Source organism: Osmerus eperlanus, chromosome 5 (assembly GCF_963692335.1).
Source record: "Osmerus eperlanus chromosome 5, fOsmEpe2.1, whole genome shotgun sequence".
NCBI classification, from domain to species: Eukaryota; Metazoa; Chordata; class Actinopteri; order Osmeriformes; family Osmeridae; genus Osmerus; species Osmerus eperlanus.
Genome location: NC_085022.1, coordinates 17,037,341 through 17,063,365, shown reverse-complemented (window position 1 = coordinate 17,063,365; position 26,025 = coordinate 17,037,341). Strand labels below are relative to the sequence as shown.

The 26,025-nt window shown below is 46.9% G+C and overlaps 3 protein-coding genes across 7 annotated transcripts; 2 read left to right on the top strand and 1 right to left on the bottom strand.

Moving 5' to 3' along the window:
• The first annotated feature begins 1,237 nt into the window (after nt 1–1,237).
• On the top strand, nt 1,238–7,792 carry il34 (interleukin 34). Of its 3 annotated transcripts, XR_009930495.1 has the most exons (9): nt 1,238–1,569; nt 2,141–2,212; nt 2,459–2,610; nt 4,762–4,865; nt 4,957–5,034; nt 5,129–5,308; nt 5,637–5,802; nt 6,814–6,922; nt 7,362–7,792. XR_009930495.1 is itself a non-coding variant. In XM_062462018.1 (8 exons), the coding sequence occupies exons 3-8, from the start codon at nt 2,562–2,564 to the stop codon at nt 6,861–6,863; spliced, it is 627 nt and encodes a 208-aa protein (XP_062318002.1). In that variant the 5' UTR covers nt 1,238–1,569; nt 2,141–2,212; nt 2,459–2,561; the 3' UTR covers nt 6,864–7,792. The 3 variants fall into 3 exon arrangements, 2 of the variants coding, with proteins under 2 accessions (XP_062318002.1, XP_062318003.1); XM_062462018.1 differs by having other exon boundaries at nt 6,814–7,792; XM_062462019.1 differs by lacking the exon at nt 2,141–2,212 and having other exon boundaries at nt 6,814–7,792.
• Nucleotides 7,793–8,171: 379 nt separating this feature from the next.
• On the top strand, nt 8,172–17,567 carry lonp2 (lon peptidase 2, peroxisomal). Of its 2 annotated transcripts, XR_009930494.1 has the most exons (16): nt 8,172–8,496; nt 9,105–9,375; nt 9,966–10,097; nt 10,272–10,394; nt 10,709–10,872; nt 10,977–11,071; nt 11,355–11,613; nt 12,129–12,270; nt 13,408–13,558; nt 13,789–13,915; nt 14,337–14,485; nt 15,824–15,909; nt 16,167–16,374; nt 16,464–16,654; nt 16,743–17,027; nt 17,059–17,567. XR_009930494.1 is itself a non-coding variant. In XM_062462017.1 (15 exons), exons 1-15 carry the CDS (start codon nt 8,264–8,266, stop codon nt 16,965–16,967), a joined length of 2,556 nt encoding a protein of 851 aa, XP_062318001.1. In that variant the 5' UTR covers nt 8,172–8,263; the 3' UTR covers nt 16,968–17,567. The 2 variants fall into 2 exon arrangements, 1 of the variants encoding a protein (XP_062318001.1); XM_062462017.1 differs by having other exon boundaries at nt 16,743–17,567.
• Nucleotides 17,568–18,234: 667 nt separating this feature from the next.
• siah1 (siah E3 ubiquitin protein ligase 1) lies at nt 18,235–25,570 on the bottom strand. Of its 2 annotated transcripts, XM_062462015.1 has the most exons (4): nt 25,410–25,570; nt 22,741–22,797; nt 22,137–22,276; nt 18,235–20,507 (listed from the first exon to the last, which is right to left on the bottom strand). In XM_062462015.1, the coding sequence occupies exons 3-4, from the start codon at nt 22,231–22,233 to the stop codon at nt 19,657–19,659; spliced, it is 948 nt and encodes a 315-aa protein (XP_062317999.1). In that variant the 5' UTR covers nt 22,234–22,276; nt 22,741–22,797; nt 25,410–25,570; the 3' UTR covers nt 18,235–19,656. The 2 variants fall into 2 exon arrangements, with proteins under 2 accessions (XP_062317999.1, XP_062318000.1); XM_062462016.1 differs by lacking the exon at nt 22,137–22,276.
• Between the last annotated feature and the right edge of the window lie 455 nt (nt 25,571–26,025).

Genomic DNA, 26,025 nt, shown 5'->3' with positions numbered 1-26,025 from the left:
GTCATGTCCTGAGGTTGTTTATTTGTATCTGTGTGACCGGTGTACAATGCCAGTGGTTTGTGGTTATTACATTGGTTGCCTTAGAAACAGTGGTATATGACCACAAGCATTGGCATCCTTAATGCCAACCACACTGACTTCCAGTGAGCAGGAAGTCCTTGACTGCTGTGGTGTGCATAGGAGATGACCATCTAGATATGCATGTTATAGGTAGTGGTTAAAGTATTATTTGACCTATGTTCCAAGTGGGATGGATGGCAAGTATTTTTTGGGCAGCCAGCTCTAACCCCTGGCCTTTCATAGAGTCCAACATCCCCTCCGGGATTTCCACGGCCATGGTGTTGTGAGGTGGTTTTGGATTCAGGAATCCCCCTCCATAACCCCATAAGAATGATTGTCATTAATGTGTTACCACAGGTGAAGTATTTTCCATTGCCCAGTTATTGTGATTACCTGTAAAAGGTATCACCGGTCAGGTGGCTGAGCGGTTAGGGAATCGGACTAGTAATCAGAAGGTTGCAGGTTCGATTCCCGGCCTTGTCAATTGACGTTGTGTACTTGGGCAAGGCACTTCACCCTACTTGCCTCGGGGAGAATGTCCCTGTACTAACTGTAAGTCGCTCTGGATAAGAGCGTCTGCTAAATGACTAAATGTATCAGCGCAATGTCGCCAGGTTCTAATGTAGCCTACGTCGCTTTGGGTGAAGTGTCATGAACGCAAAATTAATATATTATGTTGATGTGCTGATTATACATATTGATAAAACCTAATCGTGCGAGGCGACAGGTGGGTTGTATCACATTACCAAACTCAATTGCAACACTGCAACGGGCAGCCGATCATATCACAAACGAAATATGTATTCGCCATGCAGCTTCAAGTTCGAAAATTACATTTTGGTATACCGTCAGTGCCCCTGACCTGTGGCCTAACGAGCGCGCTGGCAAAGCACTAGTGCGATGTGTAGCTCACCTGTGGGGTCCGCTGAACTTTGTGGGGAACATAAATCCTAACATTTTCAAATTTGGTTTACAGTCGTGGCCTGTCTGGAGTTTTTTTGGAAGTAGTCGAATTACATATTTATATTCGAGTTGCAAACCCAGGCTATAGCCCACCAATTTGGCAACATAGCATATTAGGAGCAAGGCTACGTCTAAAGTGAAAGTAAAATAGGGCTTTGAAACCATATCCGTGACATCACTGCCTTCTGCGCACCCTTCTACTATAGTCCCGCATTCGAGGACAGGCAAGGCTACAAGACTACAAAAGATCAGTTCTTCGATAGAGAAGCATCAGTTTTGCGTTGGTCTTGCCAGCTTGCATTAATTGTGCATTGTCACGTGGATTTCTTTTATTGATAGTGCGATTTAATTGTGTGTTGCCGTACCGGATTATCTATACAGGACACAGGTCGCGTGGGACATAAACTGTACCTAACTGAAACTTTAGGCTGTGGGTGTGTGCGCAATGGCCATGTGTTTTGCGCCACCGTGCTAGGAGAAAGCAGACACTTTCCGCCCAGTCACCGAACAGCTCTACGGACGTTACGACCCTCGATGGAGCTACAGGTGTGTGAATCTCAAAATGATGTCAGAATATGTGAGACTCAAATCTTAACTCTTGTTTATAATCTGAATTTTAATCTGGTTATGCTGCCACTGTGTATTTGCAATCTAAGGACTCAACAGTAGATTGTTGATTTTGTGTAGCTACAGTTTGGCCTATTTTTAATATAAAACCACTGATTATGGGGCATACAGGGATGTTATAGAAGTGTTAAGTAACAGCAGGTGTACGCGCAGTTTGATTTAAAAGCCTAATTTTTGTTAGGATAATCATCGCCTAGTCCTCTACTTAGGGTCATTTAAATAGACCTATAGGCTACACAACTGTCTCAAAAACCAACTGTTAAGAGATGGTGGAAAATTGTGAAGTTTTACTTTTTTAATGTTTATAAAACGTCTGGATTTGGCCGGGTTATGCCAGTAGCAGCAATTTATTTATAAGATTAGCCTAATTGAAGTTATTCATTAGGCCTCAGCTATATTTTCCAAATGCATTTATGCAGTAGAACATCGGTAGGCATTTTTGTTACGAATGTGACTTCAGTTTTTAACTAAATTCTTATTTGCTCCGTAGTAATCATATCCAGAATAATAAAAGATTAGAAGAAAAGTGTCAATTGAAGAGGATAAGAAGAATATTTATCTGGTAAGTCACTCACGAGTTGGGTAAATGATGGTTCGGGTGGGAAGAAACTCTGTGCCAAACGGTTTTGATAAAAAATCATTTGCCTAGTAATGCAAGCATCAATCAAATCTTTCTGACTATGAATGCTGTATTGTACAGTACTTTTGGATTGTTGCCTCACAGAGCACATGGACATGAGCATGACTGTCTCTGCCTTTCTGTCTCTCTATATTTCTGTCTGTCTTGTTTGTCTGTATTTTCCTGCAGGGGGACACAGGTCACAGAGAGAGAACCGTTTCCTGCTAGCAGCCTGTGTGTTCTCCTGTCAAGTGACAGTTCCTGTGACCAACCACAGAGGCCAGAGCACAGCATGATGGTACAGACGTCCCCCTGTGCCCTCCTCTTCTGGGGGCTGTTAGGTAAGAGCAGGCCTTGGGGGGGAGATTGGAAAGAGGGGCGCCTAAAAATAGGGGTCAGGGTCTGATGATGAGGCAGTGTCGTCTCACGCTGGTCTGGAAAGAGAAATGTTCACTGCCCCAGCTGTGGGCCGCTGTAAAGGATTGTGTTCCTCGACTTACATCTCTCCTTCTGGAGCTTCCTCCCTGGCTCCCAGGCGAGTGAGTCAGAAGCTCTGGGTGTGTGGCAGCAGGCTGGGGTAGTTGCCGTACCCACTTCTCCACTCCCGCCCGCCCGCCCATCAGCCCGCCCACCAGCCCTGATCTAAGAGGTTCCTTCAGCTGAGGAGTCACAGCTGTGTGTGGACAGCTATGGGATTCCAATAGAACACGTTCAGTCACTGGGCCACAGAAGTTTCCTAAGAATGGACAGATTGTGTCAAGAGTGTGTCGTGTCATTCTAAATCAGCCAATAGAGGGACTGTGTACTGTTAAAATATCCACCACAGTAACAGATTAATATCAATGGATCCAGTCTCTGGAGTTAGCATGATGGATGGTCACAATGTTCTGTAGTTTAAAGTGCTCTTAGAACAAAGGCAAATTGCAATAAAGCTCATTAGTCCGATCTGAATTCCTTTTAGAGAGAGACAGAGAGATGCAACTGTATCTGTGGGGTAGTTTGTGATATTCTGCCTATGTCATGTTTCTGTTGAAATGAAAGTGAGATGTAGCTGTTTGTGAGTGTGTACTCAACCACATCCGTTTAGAAAGAGTGACAGAAGTATAGCTAGATAATAGCATCGGGGCATCAGAAAGGACCTGAGAAAGAGAGAACGACTAAGAGGAAAAGACCAAGAGAGTAAAAGTATGTTCGTCATGGCAATAAAGGAAGAAGAATTTTAAAAAGTGGAAACACGTCTGGAGGGCTATATAGATATTGTCTGTCGGCCCCTGTCTCTGCTGAGTGCGGCATTCCTCTGTCTGAAGTGGGTTCGATCGTGAGAGTAGGAGGTCAGAGAACACTGATACTTATGCAGCCCTCTGGGGACCAGGCCTGAACCACAGCCTCTAACCACAGCCTCCAAACACTGCTTCCAACCAGCCTGACATCTACTACTGACGGGCACGCAGGCCGATAGACAGCTGTGGATAGCCACCACCACCAAAGCCTTAAGGCTGTGTACAGTACAGTCACAGCTTAGCTACTTGGCTGCTCATGTCTTGTGTCGATCTGGGGCCCAACCGTAGGACCCAATTACAATGCTCCTTTCCCAGCAGAAGAGCATGAATGCTCTCCGGACCTCATCTGGCCGACTGAGGAATGGATTAGCTGCTGGCCAACCTAAATCAAATACAGATTACTCCGATGGAGTCTCTTAGGTTATTATGGAAATTTGACTCATAATCTGTCTGAGCCAAGCCTCTCTGCTAGATGAGTTTGATACTTAGAAAGATGAGTCTGATGGAAACAGCAGGCTACACACACACACACACACACACTCAGAGGAGAAACATCTCTGTGGTATAATCCTCAACCCATACCATAATGCTGTCTCTGTTTGGCATCTGTTCCTAACTGCCAGTCTGGCCCATACATGACTATTCAGGTATGACTGTGTCTGTGTCATCACGCATTATTCTTCAGTGTCTCCAAAACATCCTCACCGGTGGTCAGACGTTGTCACATCACAGGTTGTGTGTTGACAGCGTTGGCCATAGCCTGTATGCACACGGGTGTGCTGACATCCTTCTGGTAGAATATCAGCCGTCTGTGTTACTCCCGCTGTCACTGTCTTGTATACAGATATGACTTTCTATCGGATAGATTTAATGGTGTTGCGAACATGTCACCAAAAAAAGGTTTACATTTCAACAAACTGATAGTTCAACATGTGAACATTGCTGTGTGCCAATGTGTCAGGCGTCTAGTAAGTATACTTAGTTTTCATGCGTTTTCCGTCCGCTTTGGAAACGAGAAAGCAATGGATCATCGCTATGCGGAGGGTGAATTTCACCCCATATGGGATGAAAGAATGCCATGCCAAATATGCTACCAGGTAACTGTGTCTGGAAGTAAGCAAGCAGGCTCAGTTGAAATGCGGAAGTGGGCATGCATATAGACTATTCTAACTCAGCCATGATAACCAACAGCCTTTGTTGCGCCCGCTTTAGGGTGTGTGTGGGTACTGCCAGTCCTGATTGCCCCGTCGTCACCAACGCTGTGTACCTCACTGAGGACTCTGAATACCAACCTCACACAACGGCGACGCTACATGGTAGGACAAAGACTTTTGAAAACACAGTAAACTTCCACATAATACAGCACATCTTGGTGTTTGACATGGAAATATATTCCCTTTCTAACAGAAACATAATTTTCCAATCAATTATACTATCCGGGTTCATTATGAGGAGGTCTTCAAACCTCGGAACATAACTCGACTGGTGAGTGCTCACAAGATGGTGCTTACATCTAAGTCACCTTTTGGATATTTGTATAGTAGTATATTCAATCTTTTCAATGTTCCTCTCCTCTCAGAAGTCACAAGTAGAAGGGTTAGAGGACAAAGACCTCCAGGAGGTGTGGCTGTTGGTGAACAAGGAAGTTCTCAAGCACATTCTCCGTGTCCTCCCTGAGCGTCACCCGTCGTATCGCTACACGTTTAGCCTGCAAGACCTTTTCCTGAAGGTGCAGCAGATGCTGCCCTCCCCTGATGAGGTAGGCTACTCAGGACAGACCCCCAGTGCACCTTGCTACCTTTTCACATCTTCCCACACTCATCTTCAGTAAGAGACATGCCTGATATATCAAACCCAGTGAAACTATTTGCTGCAGAACTCTGTAATTAAAATCTCTTCTCCTCACCTGACTTTCTACCTGTGATCATCCAAGCATTCTTTCATCCCACACATATTAGAGCCATTTCTCAGCCAATACATATTGAGAACACACCTGCACTTGTGGGTGTTTGTGAATTTGTGTGGGCTTCATGTGAGGCCTTTAGTGACATTGCAAACCAAGTTGAATTTTGTTTTATTTGTGATAGTGGGAGCCACCGGAACGTATCCAGGAGATATGTGACAGGATAAAGGACCCTGACTATCCTGGCTGGACATTCATCACACCCAAGTCTCTGCTGGACAACTTTTACCGCTCCATGCGCTGCCTGTTCTCCGACTGCTTCTCCATCCAGTACCCTGAGGAACTTAACTGTGAGAAAACAACACACACATACTGTACAGCCTAGCACCTATACACTATACAGTACTTCTATACATCTAGACCTTATCTTAAAAGAAAAATTGATTGTTCAATCTACTTCAGGCTTTGTACTTTTTTTCTATGTCCCCTCACTACAACTCTGTTCTCCTCCAAGTGTAGTTTTGTCATGAGCTGTTTTACTAAAAAGTCTATAGAAAGTGTATCGAAAAACATATTATACAACATCCATAGCTGAAATTCCACCCATGTGTCTACCTAGTCTTCCTGTAAATCCAGTACTTATCCAGGTTTATGTGTTAGTTGTGCTAGTTGATATATTACTGTAATAAGGTCTCCTGCAACATGAAACCAGTCTGTAATTATTTACCACAAGTGAAAGGAGGATGTAGCAAGACACTGTGCATTTGTCTTGTATGACAAACTCACTGGACTGGTTTAGCTGTGTCAATCAGGGCACACACTGTTGTTGTGATCTTTCATGTGTGGTGGAACCAAGTGTATTAATTAACTTGGATGCAGTGTTCCTCAGGACTTCGCTGCTGGCTATTGGCTCTTAGTGTCCTGAAATAGCCCAGGCTCCTCTCTGTCCGATTCACATCTCAAACTATAACCAACCTCAACCATCTACACAGAGCCCAGTGGATCACAGCTGTAGGATTATAGGTAAAAAGTAACCCTGAAGGACAGCCTATGCTGCTTAACAGTTTAGCTCGGTCCTCACTCTGGGCTGTCATCCCAAGGTGCTCCATTTCAACCACAACATGTGATACGGTCCAGAAACAGCACTTGTGTCAGACACATGCTTGTGAGTCTAGGTTAGGGTCGAGCGTTTACCATCCAAACTCATCAATCCACTGACCTGAATGTCATTTGAGTGAGTTGGAGCAAGTGTTCTCCGTTCTCCATGAACCATAACACACGCGGTGTATCAAGAGAGATATACGGAACTGTTAAGACAGACAAACACTGACACATTATCCTCTGTTGTTTCCATCTTTCAGATTGTAATGTTTCTCATTGGCTAAGGCACAAGAGCGAGCACCAGACATGAGGGGGGTGGTGTTACACTGTTCCTCGTCTCCAGTGCCTATGGTTCCCTCTAGTGACCGCGTAAGGGCTCATAACCGTTACCTCCACTTAACAATCAACCAGTACGCAGCATCATGTTCACCATCGTCTTTGTCCTCCTCACCATCATTCCTCGTATTGATGTTCCTCGCACCTCTCCAGAGACAAAGCTCTCACCTGTATTTATCATATGAAAGTCTGTCTTATCCAATGTACAGTCAGTGTATTTTCAAGGTGAATTCTTAATCAGAAATTTACTGCAGTTGGTTATATGCTTAACAAGAGATAATTAATGACTTGCAGTCCTTTTATTTTTTTGGTCAACCAATGGTGTTTGCTATTCAGGGAACAATTGTTTTTCATCGCTAATCTTGATCAAAGCAATGCAATTTTTATAGAAGTAAGCTTGTTTATGTTTTAAATGTGTTCATATTTTGATGAAGCAGCAATGTAATCATGTGTTTTGACTCTTTGTTTTTAGAGCTTACATACATATGTTGCACTGACTTGCTGGATAAGTTAGTGAATGAATGCCAAAACAGATTCCTGGGATAGGAGAGAGTTGAGCTTGAGCTCCATCACCCCTAAAGTTCGAGGATCTGAGAGATACTACACCTTGTCAGTATTAGGAGTTGGATTGTGGCTTAACATAAAATGGAATGTTTTTATACATGAGATTTAGATTGTTATAATATTGACGTTATTTATTTAGGCTTATTATGTGTTATGCTTATTGTATATGACAAAATTCTAAAAAGTGTTTTACTGTTTACCAATTGTGTTCATTGTAATGCTTACAGTTACTGTCCGACATTATTGAACCTTAACCATGATCTTATGAGTGACGCATTGGTGTGTTTGTCAATTAATAAAAAGCATTGCGCAACGCTAAGCTGATGCATAAATAAGCAATATTGTGTGATACATTACATTTAGATTTATGCATTTAGCAGCTTTACATCTTCCTGAAGTGTTGCTGCGTTATACACATTTGATGATAATGGTTTCATTATCAAAGGTACAGGTTATTATGTAGTCAATTTGACATTTATGTGTTCATTTATACCAATTCTGGCCAAATTTGAGATTACCATTACTTCAGAGAGTTTCTACGAGGTATGCTATTCACAGCTGGGCTGCAACTTCTCAGACCACATACGCAGAATTCTGAAGACGGTTACATACTGCAAAACAAGTGACGTTTGTGCACAGGTGATTGTCAGGGAGGCGTATCTCTTTACCACTTGTCCCACGTTGCGTTCCGTAGTTCAAAATGTTTTCATTAGTCCTTCTGTACTCTGACGTTTGACACCGTAAAGTACATTTTGTTCGCCGATGGAACACACGTATCACTGAATTAGATTAGAGCTACAACTTCCAACAATGTCTTCTAACAACGGAATTCAGATCCCCACCCGCCTACCGTTGCTGTTGACCCACGAAGGCGTGCTTTTACCGGGCTCTACGATGCGAATAAGCGTGGACACCCCGAGAAACATGCAACTCGTAAAGAGCAGGTTGTTGAAGGGGACTTCATTGAAAAGCACCATCATAGGGGTGATCCCCAACACAAGAGACCCCGAAAACGACACCGAGAATCTACCATCTCTACACAGGTTATTATAGATACATGGAGAGTCGGTTCCCATACCCTTTAGTTTTTGACAGGGCAGTAGTTGTGATGTAACGCTAGCATGCTAACGTTGCAGTACAGTAGCTAGCTTAACAGTAAGTTAACTAACTATCCTCAGCTAGGTATCTAGTAGGATAATTTTAACTTAAAATGTCAAACAATGTTACTATTGTCAACGTGTTTTTACCTAGCTAATAAACATAAATACTGAATAATAAACATTGCAATTAATCTTACATAATTTGCAAATGTGCAAAAATGGTTTGTGACATGTAAAGTGTAAAATGAATATTTCTAGTTTTTTTTATATTGAGATACAGTGTAAACCTTTCTACAGTCGTCGAAACTGCCAATTGTCAGTTATTCTAGAAAAGTTCACAGAATGGCAGGTCCACATATGGACTTTAACCCTGAATCCATAATTCATCTGGTCAACAATTCACTATGATTACTAACTGGCAACGTTATGAATCTGCTCCGTGCTTTCGTAGAATTAGGGAATGAAAATTATAGAATTCACCTGCTTCATCGAAATCAATCCAGCCCTCCACTCACCCTCTCTCTCTGTTGATCTCTAATCTCTCTCCCCAGTATCGGGGTAGCGGGCATGGCGGTGCAGGTGGTGGGCAGTAATTGGCCAAAGCCCCACTACACCCTCCTGATTACTGGTGTGTGTCGCTTCCGCCTGGTGGGGCTCCTGAAGGAGCATCCCTTCCCAGTGGCAGAGGTGGAGCAGCTGGAGCTGTTGGAGCAGTACACCACCCCTGGACGGGCCGCCGGGACGGGCGGGGCAGCAGGGGCCATCAGGGAGGACGGCGAGCTGAGAGACCTGTCTCAGATGTTCTACCAGGCTGCAGTGCAGGTGGGTGTGCTGGAGAAGGATTGTCATAAATTAGGAAGGATATTTGGTCTTTCTCAGTGCTTAGGTGTGCTTGACCTAGCATCCCCGTGAATACTCCTGGAGCTTGATTTAGGATTTAGAGTACACGTAATTCAGTCTTAGGTAAGAACTAAGTGTTAAAAGTCACCCCATCAAACTTGCAACACAAATACACTATAAAGTCATCTGTCAGTCTTTGATCCTAGTAGTAAAGTGTTGCTCAGGCTCAGCCACATGAGACCCTGCTGGTTAGGGCCTGTTTTCTACCCTTTATCCCCTGTCTCTGTGTATCAGGTCATGTTTACATATACCCAGCCATACTGTCTGTCTGCATCCTATCAACGGTGCTGTGTTCATGGCCCTGCCATGAACACAGAGTTCATAAACCTTGTGTCCTCTGTGCTGGTGTGCATGCATACATACCCTCAAACATGTACGTAAGCACACAGTAGCTTCTGGATATGTACATGCAGCTAGTGTATGAATGTTTTTGTGCATTTTCTGTTTTATAAGGTGCACAGACCTTTTCCCATCAAGAGGAAAAGGAATCAACTCTTCTGTGTGTGTTTCAGCTGGTGGGGATGTTGGACATGTCTGTGCCTGTGGTGGCCAAACTGAGGCGACTCCTGGACAGTCTTCCGAGAGAGACCCTTCCTGACATCCTGGCCTCCATGATACGCACCACCAACAAGGAGAAACTGCAGGTGCAGCTGTGTGTGGGTGTATGGGAGACCGGTAGAGAGACAGACAGAGAGTCCTATATTTTGGATTACTGTAACGTTGTTGTGTGTGTGGAAATAGCCTCACCTCACAGTAATCTTTTTTTTTTAAATATCGGGTCCCTCTCTACACACACACACACACACACACACACTCAGGTCCTGGATGCGGTGGATCTGGAGGAGCGCTTTAAGAGGACCCTGCCCATGCTGACCAGGCAGATCGAAGGGCTGAAACTGCTGCACAAAACCAGGAAAGTACGACCTGACGACAACAAGAGGGTAGGACATCCTGGCATCGTAATTCAAACCTTGACCTCTGGTGTCCCCTTTGGAGACTAACAGAGAAGTTTACTAGAAGGATCTGACCCTCTATTCAAACAGACATCAAGTCTGCATAACTTTATTTTTTTATTTTTTTTTATTTTATGATTTTATTTTTTAATGATGTTAATTATTAATTTATAATAACTAAATTTTATTATGTATTTATGTTGTACTATTTGTATTGTAATATTTGCTTTGGATAAAAGCGTCTGCTAAATGAAAACTATTTTTAACCTTTCTTTTACTGCTTCCATACCTCTCTACCCCAGGTGTTGGCAGTGCGTAAGGGAGGAATGTTTCCAGGTCGACAGTTCTCTCTGGAAGAGGAGGGGGAGGAAGAGGATGCTGATGACACAGCTTCTCTAGAGAGGAAGGTGAAAGGAGCCAACATGCCAGAACCCGCCCTCAAAGTCTGTCTTAAAGAACTCAAGAGGTAGGTGTGTGTGTGTGCCTGTGTGTATGTATTATAGACATAGTGGCATCCTATGCTGTGTGATAATTCCCGCACTAATACTTCCTGTGTGCTGGCCTCCCCAGACTGAAGAAGATGCCCCAGTCGATGCCAGAGTCCGCCCTCACCCGTAACTACCTGGACCTGATGGTGGAGCTGCCCTGGAGTAAGCAGACCACAGGTACTACTGACAGAACAGGGAGTTCTGTCCCCCTGTTCAAGTCCACCTTCCTGCAGCGTGACACTACTGACCTCTGACACTTGAGGGCGCTGTCTGACACTGTTCTCTGTCTACCCTCTCTGCCACCAGAGGGAGCAGTTCACTGTACTGGGCTTAGCCCCCATCTAGGAGTGTTTGGGGAATTTGACTGTGGGATTCTGTGGGATGTTAGCACCTCCATAACTATGGACAGCTGTACTCTCTCCGCTCACCTTCCCTCCCCATCCCTTCCCCTCCTCTCCAGACTGCCTGGACATCCATGCTGCTCGTGTCCTATTGGACAACGACCATTACGCCATGGAGAAACTGAAGAGGCGTGTCCTGGAGTACCTGGCTGTGCGGCAGCTGAAGAGTAACCTCAAGGGCCCCATCTTGTGCTTCGTGGGGCCGCCGGGGGTGGGCAAGACCAGCGTGGGCCGCTCCGTGGCCCGGACCCTGGGGAGGGAGTTCCACCGCATCTCCCTGGGGGGGGTCTGTGACCAGTCTGACATCCGCGGCCACAGGTAAGTTATAAACCGCCTGAAAAAATACCTTGGCTGTTAGTCACTACAAATGATTTTCCTTATGTAAACCATTAAGGCTTGATCCAAATCAAATCTAGGTCAACTGTCAGTTCAGGAAGATCAGGTCTGTCTGACACTAACATACACGTACACAAACACACACCCTTCTCCCTGGGTTTTTGGTAACATATATCAACATGAGAGGATCTCTGGGAGTTAGAACATGATGTCACTATTTTGATCTGCTGTCACTATGGAGATGAAGGGGAATGACATCATCACCATCAGGCTCAAGCAGGTCCCATGTGGGTCTCTCTGTTCAAACCTTACCAGCCACCACCGCCACACACACACACACACACAGCTTTCATCTTTCTCGTGTCCCTCCCTTCTCATTCCTCCCCCTTTCTTCTTCTCATGTTCCCCTCTCTTTCCCTCCCTGCCTCCCCCGCCCATTCCTCCTCCTTCCCTCGCTCCCCCTCCCCTCTCTATCCCTCCTTCCCTCTCTCTCTTAGGCGCACCTACGTGGGCAGCATGCCCGGACGCATCATCAACGGCCTGAAGACAGTGGGGGTCAACAATCCTGTGTTCCTATTGGACGAGGTGGACAAGCTGGGCAAGAGTCTGCAGGGAGACCCTGCAGCCGCTCTGCTGGAGGTGAGTCCCCCCGTATCCACTATGGTCATTAACCAGTAGGAGTTCTGGACCTGGATAATTACTACAGTCTATAATCCAGACTTTGTTTCTTTTGGTACTTCTCGATTCGATTCTTGGGGTCACGATTCGATTAAAAATCGATTCACTTTTTAAATTTTTTATGAAAACAAACAAAATAAATAAATAAAACGTATAAAAGGTACGTTTATTAGACTCTTTTGAGCCTTTCCTGGTGGGACAGTTGGGTACCTGGAAAGACAGTTGGGAGAGGGGATCTGGACAGTCGGGGAGTAGTGCTGCGGTTACAGGGATCTGGGCCCATGGATGTGTTTGGCACTACGCTCTGTGCTGGTTTTGAACCCAGGTTGTTGTTGTTTAGGCCCTTGTTCTCATCCCACTACACCATGGGGTCCCCCTTCTATATACTTGGAACTAACATATATATTACTTAACTGATATCAGTTAAATTAATCTTCAATTGGTTTGAGCAAGATTAGAACCAGGGGTACTGTTTTTGGCAGTAGACTCGATGGTACACATGCTTACCCACTGAGCCACAGAGGGTTCCTGCAAAGTAACTTTCTACAAGACAGTTGCCCTTATGACACTACTAAATGCCAATTTATAAAACAGAATATTCTGCCTCCAAATCATACTTACAAAACAAGTAAAAGTTTGCTGAAGGATTTCTATGAACTCGTTCACGAAATACAGTGACGATAAGTAGACTTTTCTTGAATAGACTTATTTATTTCTGCAACACGGTTAAATATTAAACAGAAATGTACAGCCTCATAAAAAAATGAATAAAATAATAAATAATTGAAAATCGATTTTTGACATTTCTGAATCGATGTGAATCGCTAGAAGACTGAATTGCAATTCATATGTGAATCGATTCCCCCCCCCCCCACCCGATAAACTACTACTACTACTATAAACCCTGTGTATGTGTCTAGGTACTGATCTATGATACCCTTGACTATGTTCTGATCTATAAACCCTGTGTCTAGGTACTGATGTATGATACCAGTGACTATGTTCTGATCTATAAACCCTGTGTCTATGTGTCTAGGTACTGATCTATGATACCCATGACTATGTTCTGATCTATAAACCTTGTGTCCATGTGTCTAGGTTCTGGACCCAGAACAGAACCACAGCTTCACCGACCACTACCTCAACGTACCTTTCGACCTCTCCCAGGTTCTGTTCATTGCCACGGCAAACACCACCACCACCATCCCCCCGGCTCTGCTGGACAGGATGGAGGTTCTGCAGGTGCCAGGTCAGAGGGCAGGGGTCAGGCGGGGCAGCAGACGGGGAACTGAGGATGTCTGTGATATTGCTGAAGTTGAAATGGATGCAGCCTCGCTTATTCCCACATGAATAGGACATGTGATCGCGTAGACAGAGGCCACAAAGGAACTCTATGTAGATTGTGTGTGTGGATGGACCTACTGTATTTACGCACGTGCGTGTATTGATTTCCCCCCCCCATGTGGTACGCTATCCTAGGCTACACCCAGGAGGAGAAGGTGGAGATCGCCCACCGTCACCTGATCCCTCACCAGCTGGAGCAGCATGGCCTCACCCCCCAGCAGCTCCAGATCCCCCAGGACACTACGCTGGAGATGACCAGCCGGTACGCCCAGACAGACAGAGGTCTTCTGATTATCTAAGGATTCTAAAGGCTAGCTGGGGTTAGACAGGGGCTTGAGAGGGGACGGGGGTTAGGATTACTCTGAGACTAGACAGGTTAACTGAGTTAACCCTCACACACACACATAAACAAACACACACATATACATGTTGACAAGCCCAAAACACAGACAAATACATCCTAACAGACACGGAAATGCCCATTGACAGACACAGTTACAAACCAGATAGACTGTCAGACCATAAGACTGACTGGTATAGCATTTACATTACATAGTCCTTGGGTTCTGTGAGGGGTTTAGGTTAGTTAAGGTGTGCATTTGTGACATTTCTTGCAAAGGGCCACACAAATAGATTTGATACACCGTGAAATGAATTCATAGATAAATGATGTGTGTGTTTAGGTACACCCGTGAGGCAGGCGTGCGCTCCCTGGAGAGGAAGATCGGGGCGATCTGTCGAGCCGTGGCAGTGAAGGTCGCTGAGGGTCACGAGGTCATGAAGTCAGAAGCCTCGGTGGCTGAGGGAGCATCTCAGGGAGTGCAGGATGGAGGTAGGAGGACCTAAATGAGACCACCTCAGGAGTAGGACGCACACTGACCACGAAACCCACTCCATCCACACTCGCTCCCAAATCTGACTAGACCGCCAGGCTGCTGAACTGCCCCTAAACATACCCCACCCTTTTGAATAGGATCAACACACACACCCACGCTCATCACAGACATACACATCATGTACTCTCCGTAAGCTGTGAGTCGATGGCGCCAGAAGACTGCTGACCTCTGCAGAGTGCTCGCTCACAAACATACAGGCACGCTTGGACACACACACACACGCAAATGCAAAAACACACACGCACGCCATCCGCCTTCTGAATAAGAGGCCTTCGCAGGGGCTAAGCCCCCTGCCCCCCGCGCCCCCCCCCCCCCCCCCCCCCCCCCACACACACACACACACACACCCTCCTCCTCCCTCCCTGGGTGTCTGTGCAGCTGCTCTTGTGTAACAGGAGAAATGACCCGGCCAGTTAACACAGCCAGTCGTGGGGGGGAGGGGGGGGGGGGAGTAGAGGAGGAGGAGGGAGGGAAGAGAACAGAGGGGTTTTATGGCCCTGCAGCAGTTTCCCTTTTGAAATAGGAAAAGACGCCCCGCAGCCCCAAGGCAACACGCACGCACGCACAAACTCTGCTGTCACCTCCTCTCCAGTCTTTAGTCAACCTGCCCAGGCAGGAGCAGATGAACCAGCTGAGCAGAGAAAGGGAGATGATGAAGAGAGTCATGAATAGAAGAGCAGATGAGGATGAAAGGAGAGACGATGCAGAGGCAGAAGGAGAAGTCTTTTAACTCCTCCTCTGGTCCTTTGTGCGTGTCTTTTTGTTGCCAGGTAACCGCAACATTGTCGGCAGACATAGTGGTACACATTGAAAAGAGGTGTGTGCTGGTGGTGTTGTTTGTGTGTGAAGACAAGGATGCGTGCTTGTTTGTGTGCATGTGTATTATGAGCTGATGCCCTAGAACTCCCAGTTGGTAACAGATGCCAAATGACTAGTTTGGTGGATCACATCTGTCTGTCTGTCCTGCTCTGTCCTCCCTTCCTTCCTCTGTGTGTGTGTATGTGTGTGTGTGTGCGCTTGTATGTGTTTGTGTGTTGTCAATGGCCAGTGTTGAATAGAACACAGGGGTCATTAGTAGTCACATCACATGATCAGTGGGCGGTCATTGGCATGTGCATAGGAGGTCTGGCGCGCCACAGTATATCCCACTCTGTGTCTCTCTTTCTCTCTCTTTTCCTTCTGTCCTCCACACACGCACTCAGACATCTGGATGCACATGCATGACATCTCTCTTCTTAAACGTGGCATTCGCTCTGTTGTTTCTGTGTTCGCAGACATGGCAGTGCCCCCGGAGATGCCCATAGTGATCGACCACATCGCCCTGAAGGACATTCTGGGGCCTCCCCTCTTTGACATGGAGGTGAGCTGGTCCCGCCACCGAAACGGCTTCTCGTACGTAGCCTTGAATAGTGGGTGTGCTACTCAGCCACATTGATGGTTGCTGTTATTGCGACGTCAGTACGGTCACGGAAGGTGGGGGTGGAGAGGGGAGAGGCGTTCCTGGTCTTTCTCAGTGGGAGGGGCGGGCGGGTGGGGGTAGGGGGGGGGGCTGTACTGTGGTCACGTTTGTACTCGTCCACGTGCGTCATTCTGACGTCGTGTTCCATTTCATGGCAGGTGTCTGAACGGCTGACCCTGCCGGGAGTGGCGATCGGTCTAGCTTGGACGCCGCTGGGCGGGGAGATCATGTTTGTGGAGGCCAGCCGCACGGAGGGAGAGGGGCAGCTGACTCTCACCGGCCAGCTGGGTGACGTCATGAAGGAGTCGGCCCAGCTCGCCATCAGCTGGCTACGCAGCAACGCCAAGACCTACCAGCTCACCAACAGTGAGAACGCTTACAAACAAACACACACGGGACGCAATTACATCCAGAAAACATTTTGATGTGTGTGTGTGTGTGTGTGTGTTCTGCAGTGGTGGGGGGCTCAGATCCTCTGGAGGGGACAGACATCCATCTGCATTTCCCAGCGGGCGCGGTCACTAAGGATGGCCCCTCCGCCGGCGTCACCATGGTAACGTGCCTAGCGTCTCTGTTCAGCGGCCGCCTGGTCAGGTCAGATGTTGCCATGACGGGAGAGATCACACTAAGAGGACTGGTGCTTCCGGTAAGGTGTACACAAACACACACACACACTCAAGCTCTACCTAAAACAGTATGAGCTCATAGAGGATCTGTTATTTTTTACTCAACAGGTGGGCGGGATCAAGGACAAGGTCCTGGCAGCCCATAGGGCAGGGTTGAAACGTCTCATCATCCCCAAGCGCAATGACAAGGACCTGGAGGAGATCCCTGCCCACATCAGGGCGGAGCTTGACTTTGTGACTGCAGCCAATCTTGATGATGTCCTGAACGCTGCTTTCGATGGGGGGTTCCCTGTAGCCTCCCTGACACAACCACACCTGGTCAGCAAGCTGTGATAGGCTCCTCCACCCGTCCATCTGGTCAGCAAGCTGTGATAGGCTCCTCCACCCGTCCATCTGGTCAGCAAGCTGTGATAGGCTCCTCCACCCGTCCAAGTTCAGTTCATGGCCTTTTTAAGATGGCCTTTTTTTCAGATTTATAACCCGTTTTGCCTCTTGGTTTGGGGGTGGTCAAGGGGAGACGAGACGCAGTGTTCATATAGAATGCTGGATAAACTCTTACTCTCAGCTTGGCCACTGTGCTCAGGACAGGGTTGCCGTGGCAACACAGGGCCCATCTTCCACCTCGAGCTTGGCAAAGCTCCAGGTTTACAGACTATAGCACAGACAGGGTCAGAGACAGTGCTGGAGTATGTCCACAAGAGGCAGATCAACTAAAATCTGCAGATCCAGTAGACGAAAAAGACAAATTAACATTACTTATCTGTTTAACCAATCTGCCTATAGCGAGACAGCTATGTGTGCATAATGACATGAGCGTGATTGCACATTTAGCATATTGTTAAGATGCAGCAATATTGTCTCTTAACTAGCTGTAATACAGTTGCTTCTGAAAGCATTGCTAATAGACAAAAATAAAGATGATTTCCTCAATTACTAATGGTGGTTTCCTCTACTGATAATAGATCCTCTACATCCGTCTCATCAAATGTGTGTATGCAGGAGGAGCGGGCACAGAGGAAGAACAGGGAGAAAGAATTGCGTGTTGAAAGATGAAATATTTCATGCTATCTGGCTGTCACAAGGCCTACCCGAGTGGACGAGATAGCTGGATTCAGACCTCAGGATGCTACAGCAGGATGGCTCACCACAGACGGCGTGATGACATGTCCATGGGGCATCTGGGATGGGAGCCCTCAGGAAGTAGGCTTGTCTGCGCCTAGCAACCCCACCCACCCCAAAGCTGTAAGCCACAATAGGTGGGGACTAATGAGGTGGGTAAAGACTAGTCTGATCGCTGGAGACTGGTAGGTGTTTGTTCTCCACCGAGACACGTTGAGTTGCATGTTGAGGTGAGGACGTTGGTGCATTTCCCAGCAAAGTGGGCATGACGCCAGACTCCCAGTGATGCCCTAGGGCTTCTGGGTAATGTCGTCAGGAGTGTTAGCATGAGCGTGGCGGGCGAGGGCTCAGCTGTGCCTGGGTCAACGAGGCCTCGCTCTCACTCCCTCTGAACTTGAAAACTAACAAATACACAGCTGTTACATCTTACGTTGTTGCCATCAACTCATCGAGCAGAGAAAATACAGGTTAAGAGATTGCACAAGGTATGAAAAAGATAGATTTATTTAATGACAAAATAAAACAGAACCAAAATAAAACTAAAGAGATGGGGACCAGCAACAGTACTATGGATCCACACAGGTGTTTGGCCTTGCTTCGCCCTCCCCTCACAACAAACAGAACAGACAAACAACAAGAAAACCAAACATACAAAAAGAAACTAAAACGTAAAATTCTGAGAACTTTTTTTTTTTCTTTGTTTTTCTTTTTGTTATCTACAAACACTGAAGATTAGCCACAAGGGTACAACAGCCTTTTTCATTCATTAACGGTAATTACAAAAACAAAACAAAAAAAAGTATAATTATGATAATCTCCATTTAATAATAACAATAATATTTTAGCTTGTAGAAATAGTCCCCCCGTCTGTCCAGGTGTGAATTTCAGTGGTTGGAACTGTGACTGTTCTGTCAGGCTCGGTCTCAGCCCATGTGTCCATAATCACACACCCTAGAGCTGTTCTCTCATGTCCCCTCTTCCTGCCAGGGAGGACACTTAACAAGGACAACAAAATCAAATGAAACAACTTAAAACAATGACATAACTCAAAGAAAAGTTCGTTTCACTGACAACTGAAATGTCGTTTTTTTTCCCCCCTCTCAAAAAAATTAAAATAAAAAGAAATAAGTTTGCCATCCCCCTTCTCCCCTAACTTAGCCCGCCCCGCCAGTCCCAGTCTTCATCCGGGTCTCTGGTCCACCTTGCTCCTCCCAAGCCTGGCACCCTTCATGTTGCAGGATCTCCAGGGGGAGGTAGCCAGCTGAGCCCACCTGCAGAAGTGTCCCCTCTTCAGGTCACAGACCCTGGGCGGTTCCCAGTCATCCTGTAGAGCTTGACCAACGCTTTAGACAGAACCACTCCTAACCCTGGGGTCAAGTTCCACTAGAGAGGGTTCCCACTGCAGAAGATATCTGGTCAGTAGGTTCCACTGCAGAACATGGATCTCTAGATAGGAGTTCCACTGAAGAACAAGCATTCTTGCAAGAGGATTCCACAGCAGAACGCTGCGTCTGGTCAGAGGGTTCCCCGACAGAATGCGCTCTCTGGACAAAGGGCTTCACAACCTTTTTCCCCACTGAGGTAAAGCACCCTGGGATACCCACCCTCCCCTAAAACAGCTCCCATACAGTACAACTCCAGGATCCCTGTAGTGTCTGAAACGTCAGTATGGATGTGTGTATGTACGCGCACATGTTTGAGAGAGAGAGGGAGAGGGAACAGTATGAGGGAGTGTTTATTCGATTGGTGTGTGTCAGACAGAGAGGGAGACAGAAAGACAGTGAGTCTTTCAGAAAGACATGTCCAAATAAAAAGGAGTGTGTGGTGTGTGTGTGTGTGTGCCAGCTATATGGCTGCCCCCCCCCCCCCCCCAGTCAATATGCAAGTCCTGGTAGCCTGTGCCTCAGCACATTGATATGGTAACATTAATACCCAGATTGCCGTTTTCCGCAAAAAGCTGGGCGATGGACGTGTCAAACACCAGACAGTCGCTGTTCATGATCGCCGTGGCGATGCCCTCGTGAATGGAGCGGGGCGTGGCCTCCCAGGTGAGCCGGCGGCGGTGGCCGTTGAGCTCCAGCCGGTAGGCGAAGTTCTCGGCCTGCTTGCGCGTGCCGATGAGCTGCACGATGGCGAAGAACTGCTGGTGGCCGTCGTACTTCTCCTGCTTCTCCAGGACCAGCATGAAGTGGAAGCCGAAGCAGCTCTGCATCATCACCCAGTCCACGGCGCCCGGCAGGTTGATGTCCGTGGCCAGGAACACGATGTCCTCGCCCTGCAGGGTGGTGATGGACTTGTGCTGGTGCATCAGGTGGGGCATGACGGCATCCAGGGAGCCCTGCCACTTGCACGAGGCGCCCGGGCACGGGCAGGAGTAGGGCCGGAACTCGCACAGCTCCTCGTGCTCCGCCTTGTCCGTGTGGGGCAGCGTCACCTCGCAGCCGGACGAGGCGTACTTGCAGGGGAACAGGACCGAGTTAGCCACCTTCTCCATGGCCAGGTTGCGGATGGAGCCCAGCGGCCCTCGACAGGTGGGGCAGCAGGTGAGTTTGGGCCGGCAGTTGCTGCAGACCAGGTGGCCGCTCTGGCACTGCAGGATGGGGGGCAGCACATAGTCGAAGCAGACAGGGCACTCAAACAGGCTGGCCAGGTCGCTGTTGGAGGCCGTGGTGCCTGACAGGGTGGGCACACGCTGGGAGGGGGGGCACTTGGAGGTTCCTGTGGGCAGGGCGGTAGCGGTCTGGCGACTCATTTCTGATGGAGGGACAGAGAGAGACAGCTTAGAAGTATGAAGAGGTGTGTAGGACAGACAAAGACACTACCATACAGCATTATCATCTAGTCCAAGCATCATTTGAATTTGATGCATTCACTTAGCAGACGCTTTGATCCAAAACTGAGATTGGAAACTGGGACCTTTTGATCTGCATGCAAATGCTATACCACTGAGCTATACACATCCCCCATGGTTGAATAACTGACTAAAGCTAGGGAGCATTGCGAGCTGGCAGGGGGCTAGAGGATACCCAGTATAGCAACCATGTGGGTAGGAGGAAGGCAGATCCAGATAGAAGTGGTCATCTAGCACCATCCCCCTCCCGTCTAGACCACCAGAACATGTGATGCAGCACAGTGGTGCATGTCGCCTTGTGGAGGGGATGTGTGCATGCAGCACAGTGGTGCATGTCGCCTTGTGGAGGGGATGTGTGCATGTTTCACGTGTCGCTGTTGACAACTGACACTGCTGGACCTCTCCTACTCAGGACTGCAGATAGCGAGGGCCGTCTACGGCATACAGACCGACCGTTCTGTCAAAGGATTAGGTCCGGCACAGACACACACATTCTTAACACGCATAAACACACACAGAGCTTGGATGGAAAGTCTATTTTTGGCCCAAGGGGAGAACAGAAGTACAGAGATTTTCATGGCAGTAGAAAGAACTGCCCAGACAGTAAAGTAAACTCAGATGTGTGTGTGTGTGTGTGTGTGTGTGTCGCTTCCCGTCCTGCCCTGCGTTGCTGTGGTAACTGGGCCGGTGCTTGGGCTGAGGGAAGGGAGGGGTGGCACAGGATCGCTCGTGGAGCAGATGAGGACCGCAGGGCTCTGGATGTATGGATGTTCTCTCCCTGGAACTGGTTGGTGCCGTCTAGTGTCTGTGACCCCACCCCCGCTGGCACAGATGCTGTTTCGATACAAGCACCGCACATGTGTGAAGGTGAAAGAGAAGCAGTAGCAGGACTGTATTGTAGGTGTCAGGGAGATGGACTGTAAACACATGTGCTGAGATAAAGCTCTGGCCATCATCTGCTGAGATAAAGCTCTGGCTATTTATAGTATTTTCAGCCAGTCAAGCACAGTCAGTCAGCCAAACCAGCACAGATTGTCCACACCATCCACCCGCCAACCTAGCTTGCCAAACTGCTCTCGTCATCCAACCACCGCAGCCGGCCAGCAGTGTGCCGACTGTAAACCAGTCTGCTTGCCGTGACCAATCAAAATTAGCACTGACGCGTCAGTGCTTGTGCTAGCATGCTGTACGGATAAGTAAACAACTTGCCTACTGTACACACATTGCTTGACCTACTGGCCTGAGGGGCTATGAGTAGTAAGGCTAACACCCACACGACACGCAGGGCTAAATCGAACAGGGCTAAATCTAGAGCAGGACAACGTGAAGATTAGAAGGCAGCCCGGTGACATAGCTAAGGTGAAATCTACTCCAGCTGCAGAGTGTGATTGGGCTTTTGTCTGCAAGCAGAAACAGACTGCAGTGGTGGTAGTAACATTATCTACTTCAAGGAGTGAGTGTGTGTGTGTGCGTGTTAGAGGAAAGGGTTTCAGCAGAGAAACACACATGGCCAGGCCCATGTGTAGACAGACCATGGCTCTGCAGCAGAACAGGCTCTGGGGGTTGGGCAGGCAGGCAAGTCCTGCTCGGCTCAGTCAGTGGAAACTCTGGAACTGGACACACCTTCATTCAGGAAACAGGGTGCAGAGCTGGTCCAGCAACCGCCTCAAACCTACCAGCAGCCAGCACCATTACTAACTCACACAGCATACAGATTTCTATAGAACCCATCCCAGGGACAAGGATCCAGTTCACAGAAGGTTTAGAGCAGGCTAGGCTGTTAGCTATAAGACCTCCAGATGGACATAGGGTTATTACTAGGCTAGCTGCGAGTAAAGCTTTTTCTCTATACCACCCACCCATCAATCTTTTATGTTCTCTTCAAAACATCTGTCCAGTTAAAACGCAGGGAACACCAATATAAAAATTATCCTGATGCCCATTTGTTTATTGAAATTTCCACCAATAACAAATTCAACAGCCACTATGCACTTATATTTCTCAGTGATGACACTATGGTTAATGATACATTATGGATACCTAGCTCCTGACCTGCTTGCTCTGTTATGGAAACACAGACAAAACTACACGGACAAACAGACATTCAAACAGGCAGCAAACATGGACGTAGCTTACCTTCGTCCATAAGATTCCCCAATAAGGCTGTCTTCTTCTCTTGAAATATGGGGACCTCTGAAATGAGAGGAAGTGGGAAAGAAAGACAAACACAAAAGGAATCATAATCATGCAGTGAGAAGAATAACGTATAGATCCTTACCCCTCTACACCCACCACCACATATCATGAATTAACACGAAGATTGTGATGATGCAAATTGAGACGACATTAAAGCTCTTGATATCAAGAAATAGAATATTAGTAAGAAATAGATTACTAAAGGGGCAGAAACGACACCAGCGGTCACAACCAGTTTGGTGTTTCAAGGGTTGTTTTAAAGAAAAGCAAAATGTCTCCAGTTTTATCTGAAACAGTGTAATTAGCAGATGCTGGTGGAATTTCTCAAAGCTCATAGGTGTCAACATATCGGCTGAAAATGATGCAACATACACAAGCAAGCAGGCAACAACTAAAATATCCATAAAAACTTTAGAAATACCACAATATGCAGGCTTTCTGAGTGGGCACAGGGTGGAGAGCCATCTAGAAAGTTACTGAATGTCTTGTCTGGTGAAACAGAGCAGGTTAGAACATCAACTTGCAAATATCCACATTAGCATCCAATAGCACCAATTGCTTAACCACTTCAAAAACACACACGAGTGGGACACCACACCTAGTAATATCATGTGGCTCATTGTGACTGACATTATTTCTCTTTTCTATTCACTGGAACACTTGTCAGACTAAAGGGCAAACAGGCCCAATGAGAAGTGAACGGCAGGCCAGGGACTCCCTCAAGCACTGGTAAGAAGGATAGAATTACCTCACTGCCACAGGGCCAATGAGTCACCCTGCAGGAGCTCCTGCTGCTAAGAGAGAAACAGCTGTCACTTTCTGGGGGTGACCGGCTTCTATTCATCGGGCATGTGCAGCTGCCAGCGAGCCACGGAGCGACAAAAGGACAAGCTGCCAGCTAGCTACTCTGGTGAAGCAGTCACAGTTCTCACTTATAAAAACGGAGCCAAAACAAGCCCATGGAGTGGGTAATCTATGGTGCATTGTTTACAGCAACAACCAGACAAGGCCGGGGCGCTGAAATGAAACACTGGCAATCTTGCATCGTGTAAATAAAACACGCACAAACAATAACACATGGTAGTACAAGTCTCAGGATAGTAGACAGCTGACACTAGAAATAGGCTAATAAAGAACAACAATCGTCAATAGCACCAATAAAACGAGGACCGTTTTACAAAACGCCCATACAACATATACAACACATATTCAAGTGGATAGATGGAGACACAAAAATGAACAAATACTGCTGCCTAATACGGAACTTGGAGGTCTGAAAAGCTCCGGGTTTAGATAATCTTTCCCTGTTTTGGGATAGCCATCTCGCTTACCCTCCCCGCCATCTTGACAACATTACAACTTGGGGTTTCGTTCCAGACTGTCTACACTACACATTGCGGACGCACCGAGTTCAACGTTTCCGAACACCATTCCAGTTCAACAACATAAAATCTGCAAGAGAACATTATTATAGATCCATCACCGACATACAAACCATCGTAAGGTCCAGAGTGTGATAGGTCCTACACAGGCAGCCTTTTTGCAATCGAACCATCTTTGACAAAGTGCTGTGTTGATGTTGACCGATGTCCACATACTGTACTTTTACACAGGGTCAGAAAATCACCAATAACCATATACTTATCGACATTTATGAATAGCTAAATAACATAAGCCAACTGCCTGTCGCCCATGCAGTTAACAACATAGTCGCGTTAACGTTACATATCAAGTTCAAAGCCTATTCGGTTAGAGTAACCTTGTTCGACGGGGACTGCTTGGGCTAAACACTGAACTGCAAGTCTAAAATAGCTATAAATGTTAGCTAGACTAGACAAGTAGCCCTCTACTCTAGCTCTGTCTAGACTTACGCCAGCTGTTCTGATGAGCAGGTACAGTAGAACGGTCGAACCCCTGTAAAAAAGGTTTTGCTAGCGCGTTAGCGAGAGAGAGTGATACGACCGCTCACTAACGTCAATTCATCGTATAGCAAATCAGTTGTTATCTAGCTAAGCTAAATAAACGTTAGGCTGACATAATCAGTTAGTTAGCCAACACAGCGCTGGCACCGCTGACTGATATAATGGAAAACTGGCTGTGCAATCGATAACATTTAGCTAGATAGCTGTAAGCCAGTCTACGCTTGTTGCAAACTAGCAAGTATTGTAGGCTAGCTAGGCTTATACTACAGTACTGTACTAGTACAACAAGCTTGCATCGACGGCGACTACTGTACAGTAGCTAGCAACAGAAGAAATCAAAAAGCTACAAATACTGTACAGGTGTGATAATCGTCCCTAGCGTAAACCAAAATGTAAACAAATACATGTAGCTTGCTAGGATATTTCCTTGTCTGGCAAGAGAAGGCCTACAGCTAGACTAGATGGCTTGCAAAGATAGAAAAGCTAGCCTAGCTAGAAAGCTTGCTAACGACATTGCAACTCCGGTGTAGCCTAGCTACAGGGCTGTATACAGGGCCTTCGCCCGATCGCGCTACACAGTACTCAGTAGGTGGCTGGCTAGCTACCTAGGTTAGGCTAGCCTGTGCCGTAGTCCTTGTTGTTTTTCGAAGAAATACAACAAATAAATCCACACAAGCCAGTCCTTACCTTTATAGGAAATATCCTTTAAAAGTATTTGCAGCTAGCTAACTAGCTTTCGAGAAGTAATCCACAAGGGATCCCTCTTCACCGTCCTTCACTCGTTAGCTCGGTGTTTCCACATTCGCGCTGCTGTACTGCACAGCAAAAGCTAGACGCCTGTTTTTAAGCACTCGCCGGTCTCGGTGCCGCGCACAGTTGTTGAGGTTGATGGAAGAGCGCGCTTTGCACAAATGCAATAATTGTGGGATTACAGAAACGCATAAAACAAAAAAAACAAAAATTACTAGAAAATGTAATACATGTTGTAAAGTGCTGAGATGCTGAGATCTTTAACTATCGTTTGCAGTTTTGCACTGTCTGCAATTTAAGAGTTTGTACATTGAATTATTTATTATTCAGGGACCCTGTCTAGGATTAACGAAACGATACCTTTACTTGCCATGTGCTTCTGCTTGGATACTATTACAATCCGGGATCATCAATGAGAAAGACTGCATTGCATAAAGTCACGTGTGTGTCTGTATGTCTGTATGTATGTGTGTGTGTGTGTGTGCGTGTGTGTGCGTGCGTGCGTGTGTGTGTGTGTGCGTGCGTGTGTGTGTGTGTGTGTGTGTGTGTGAAA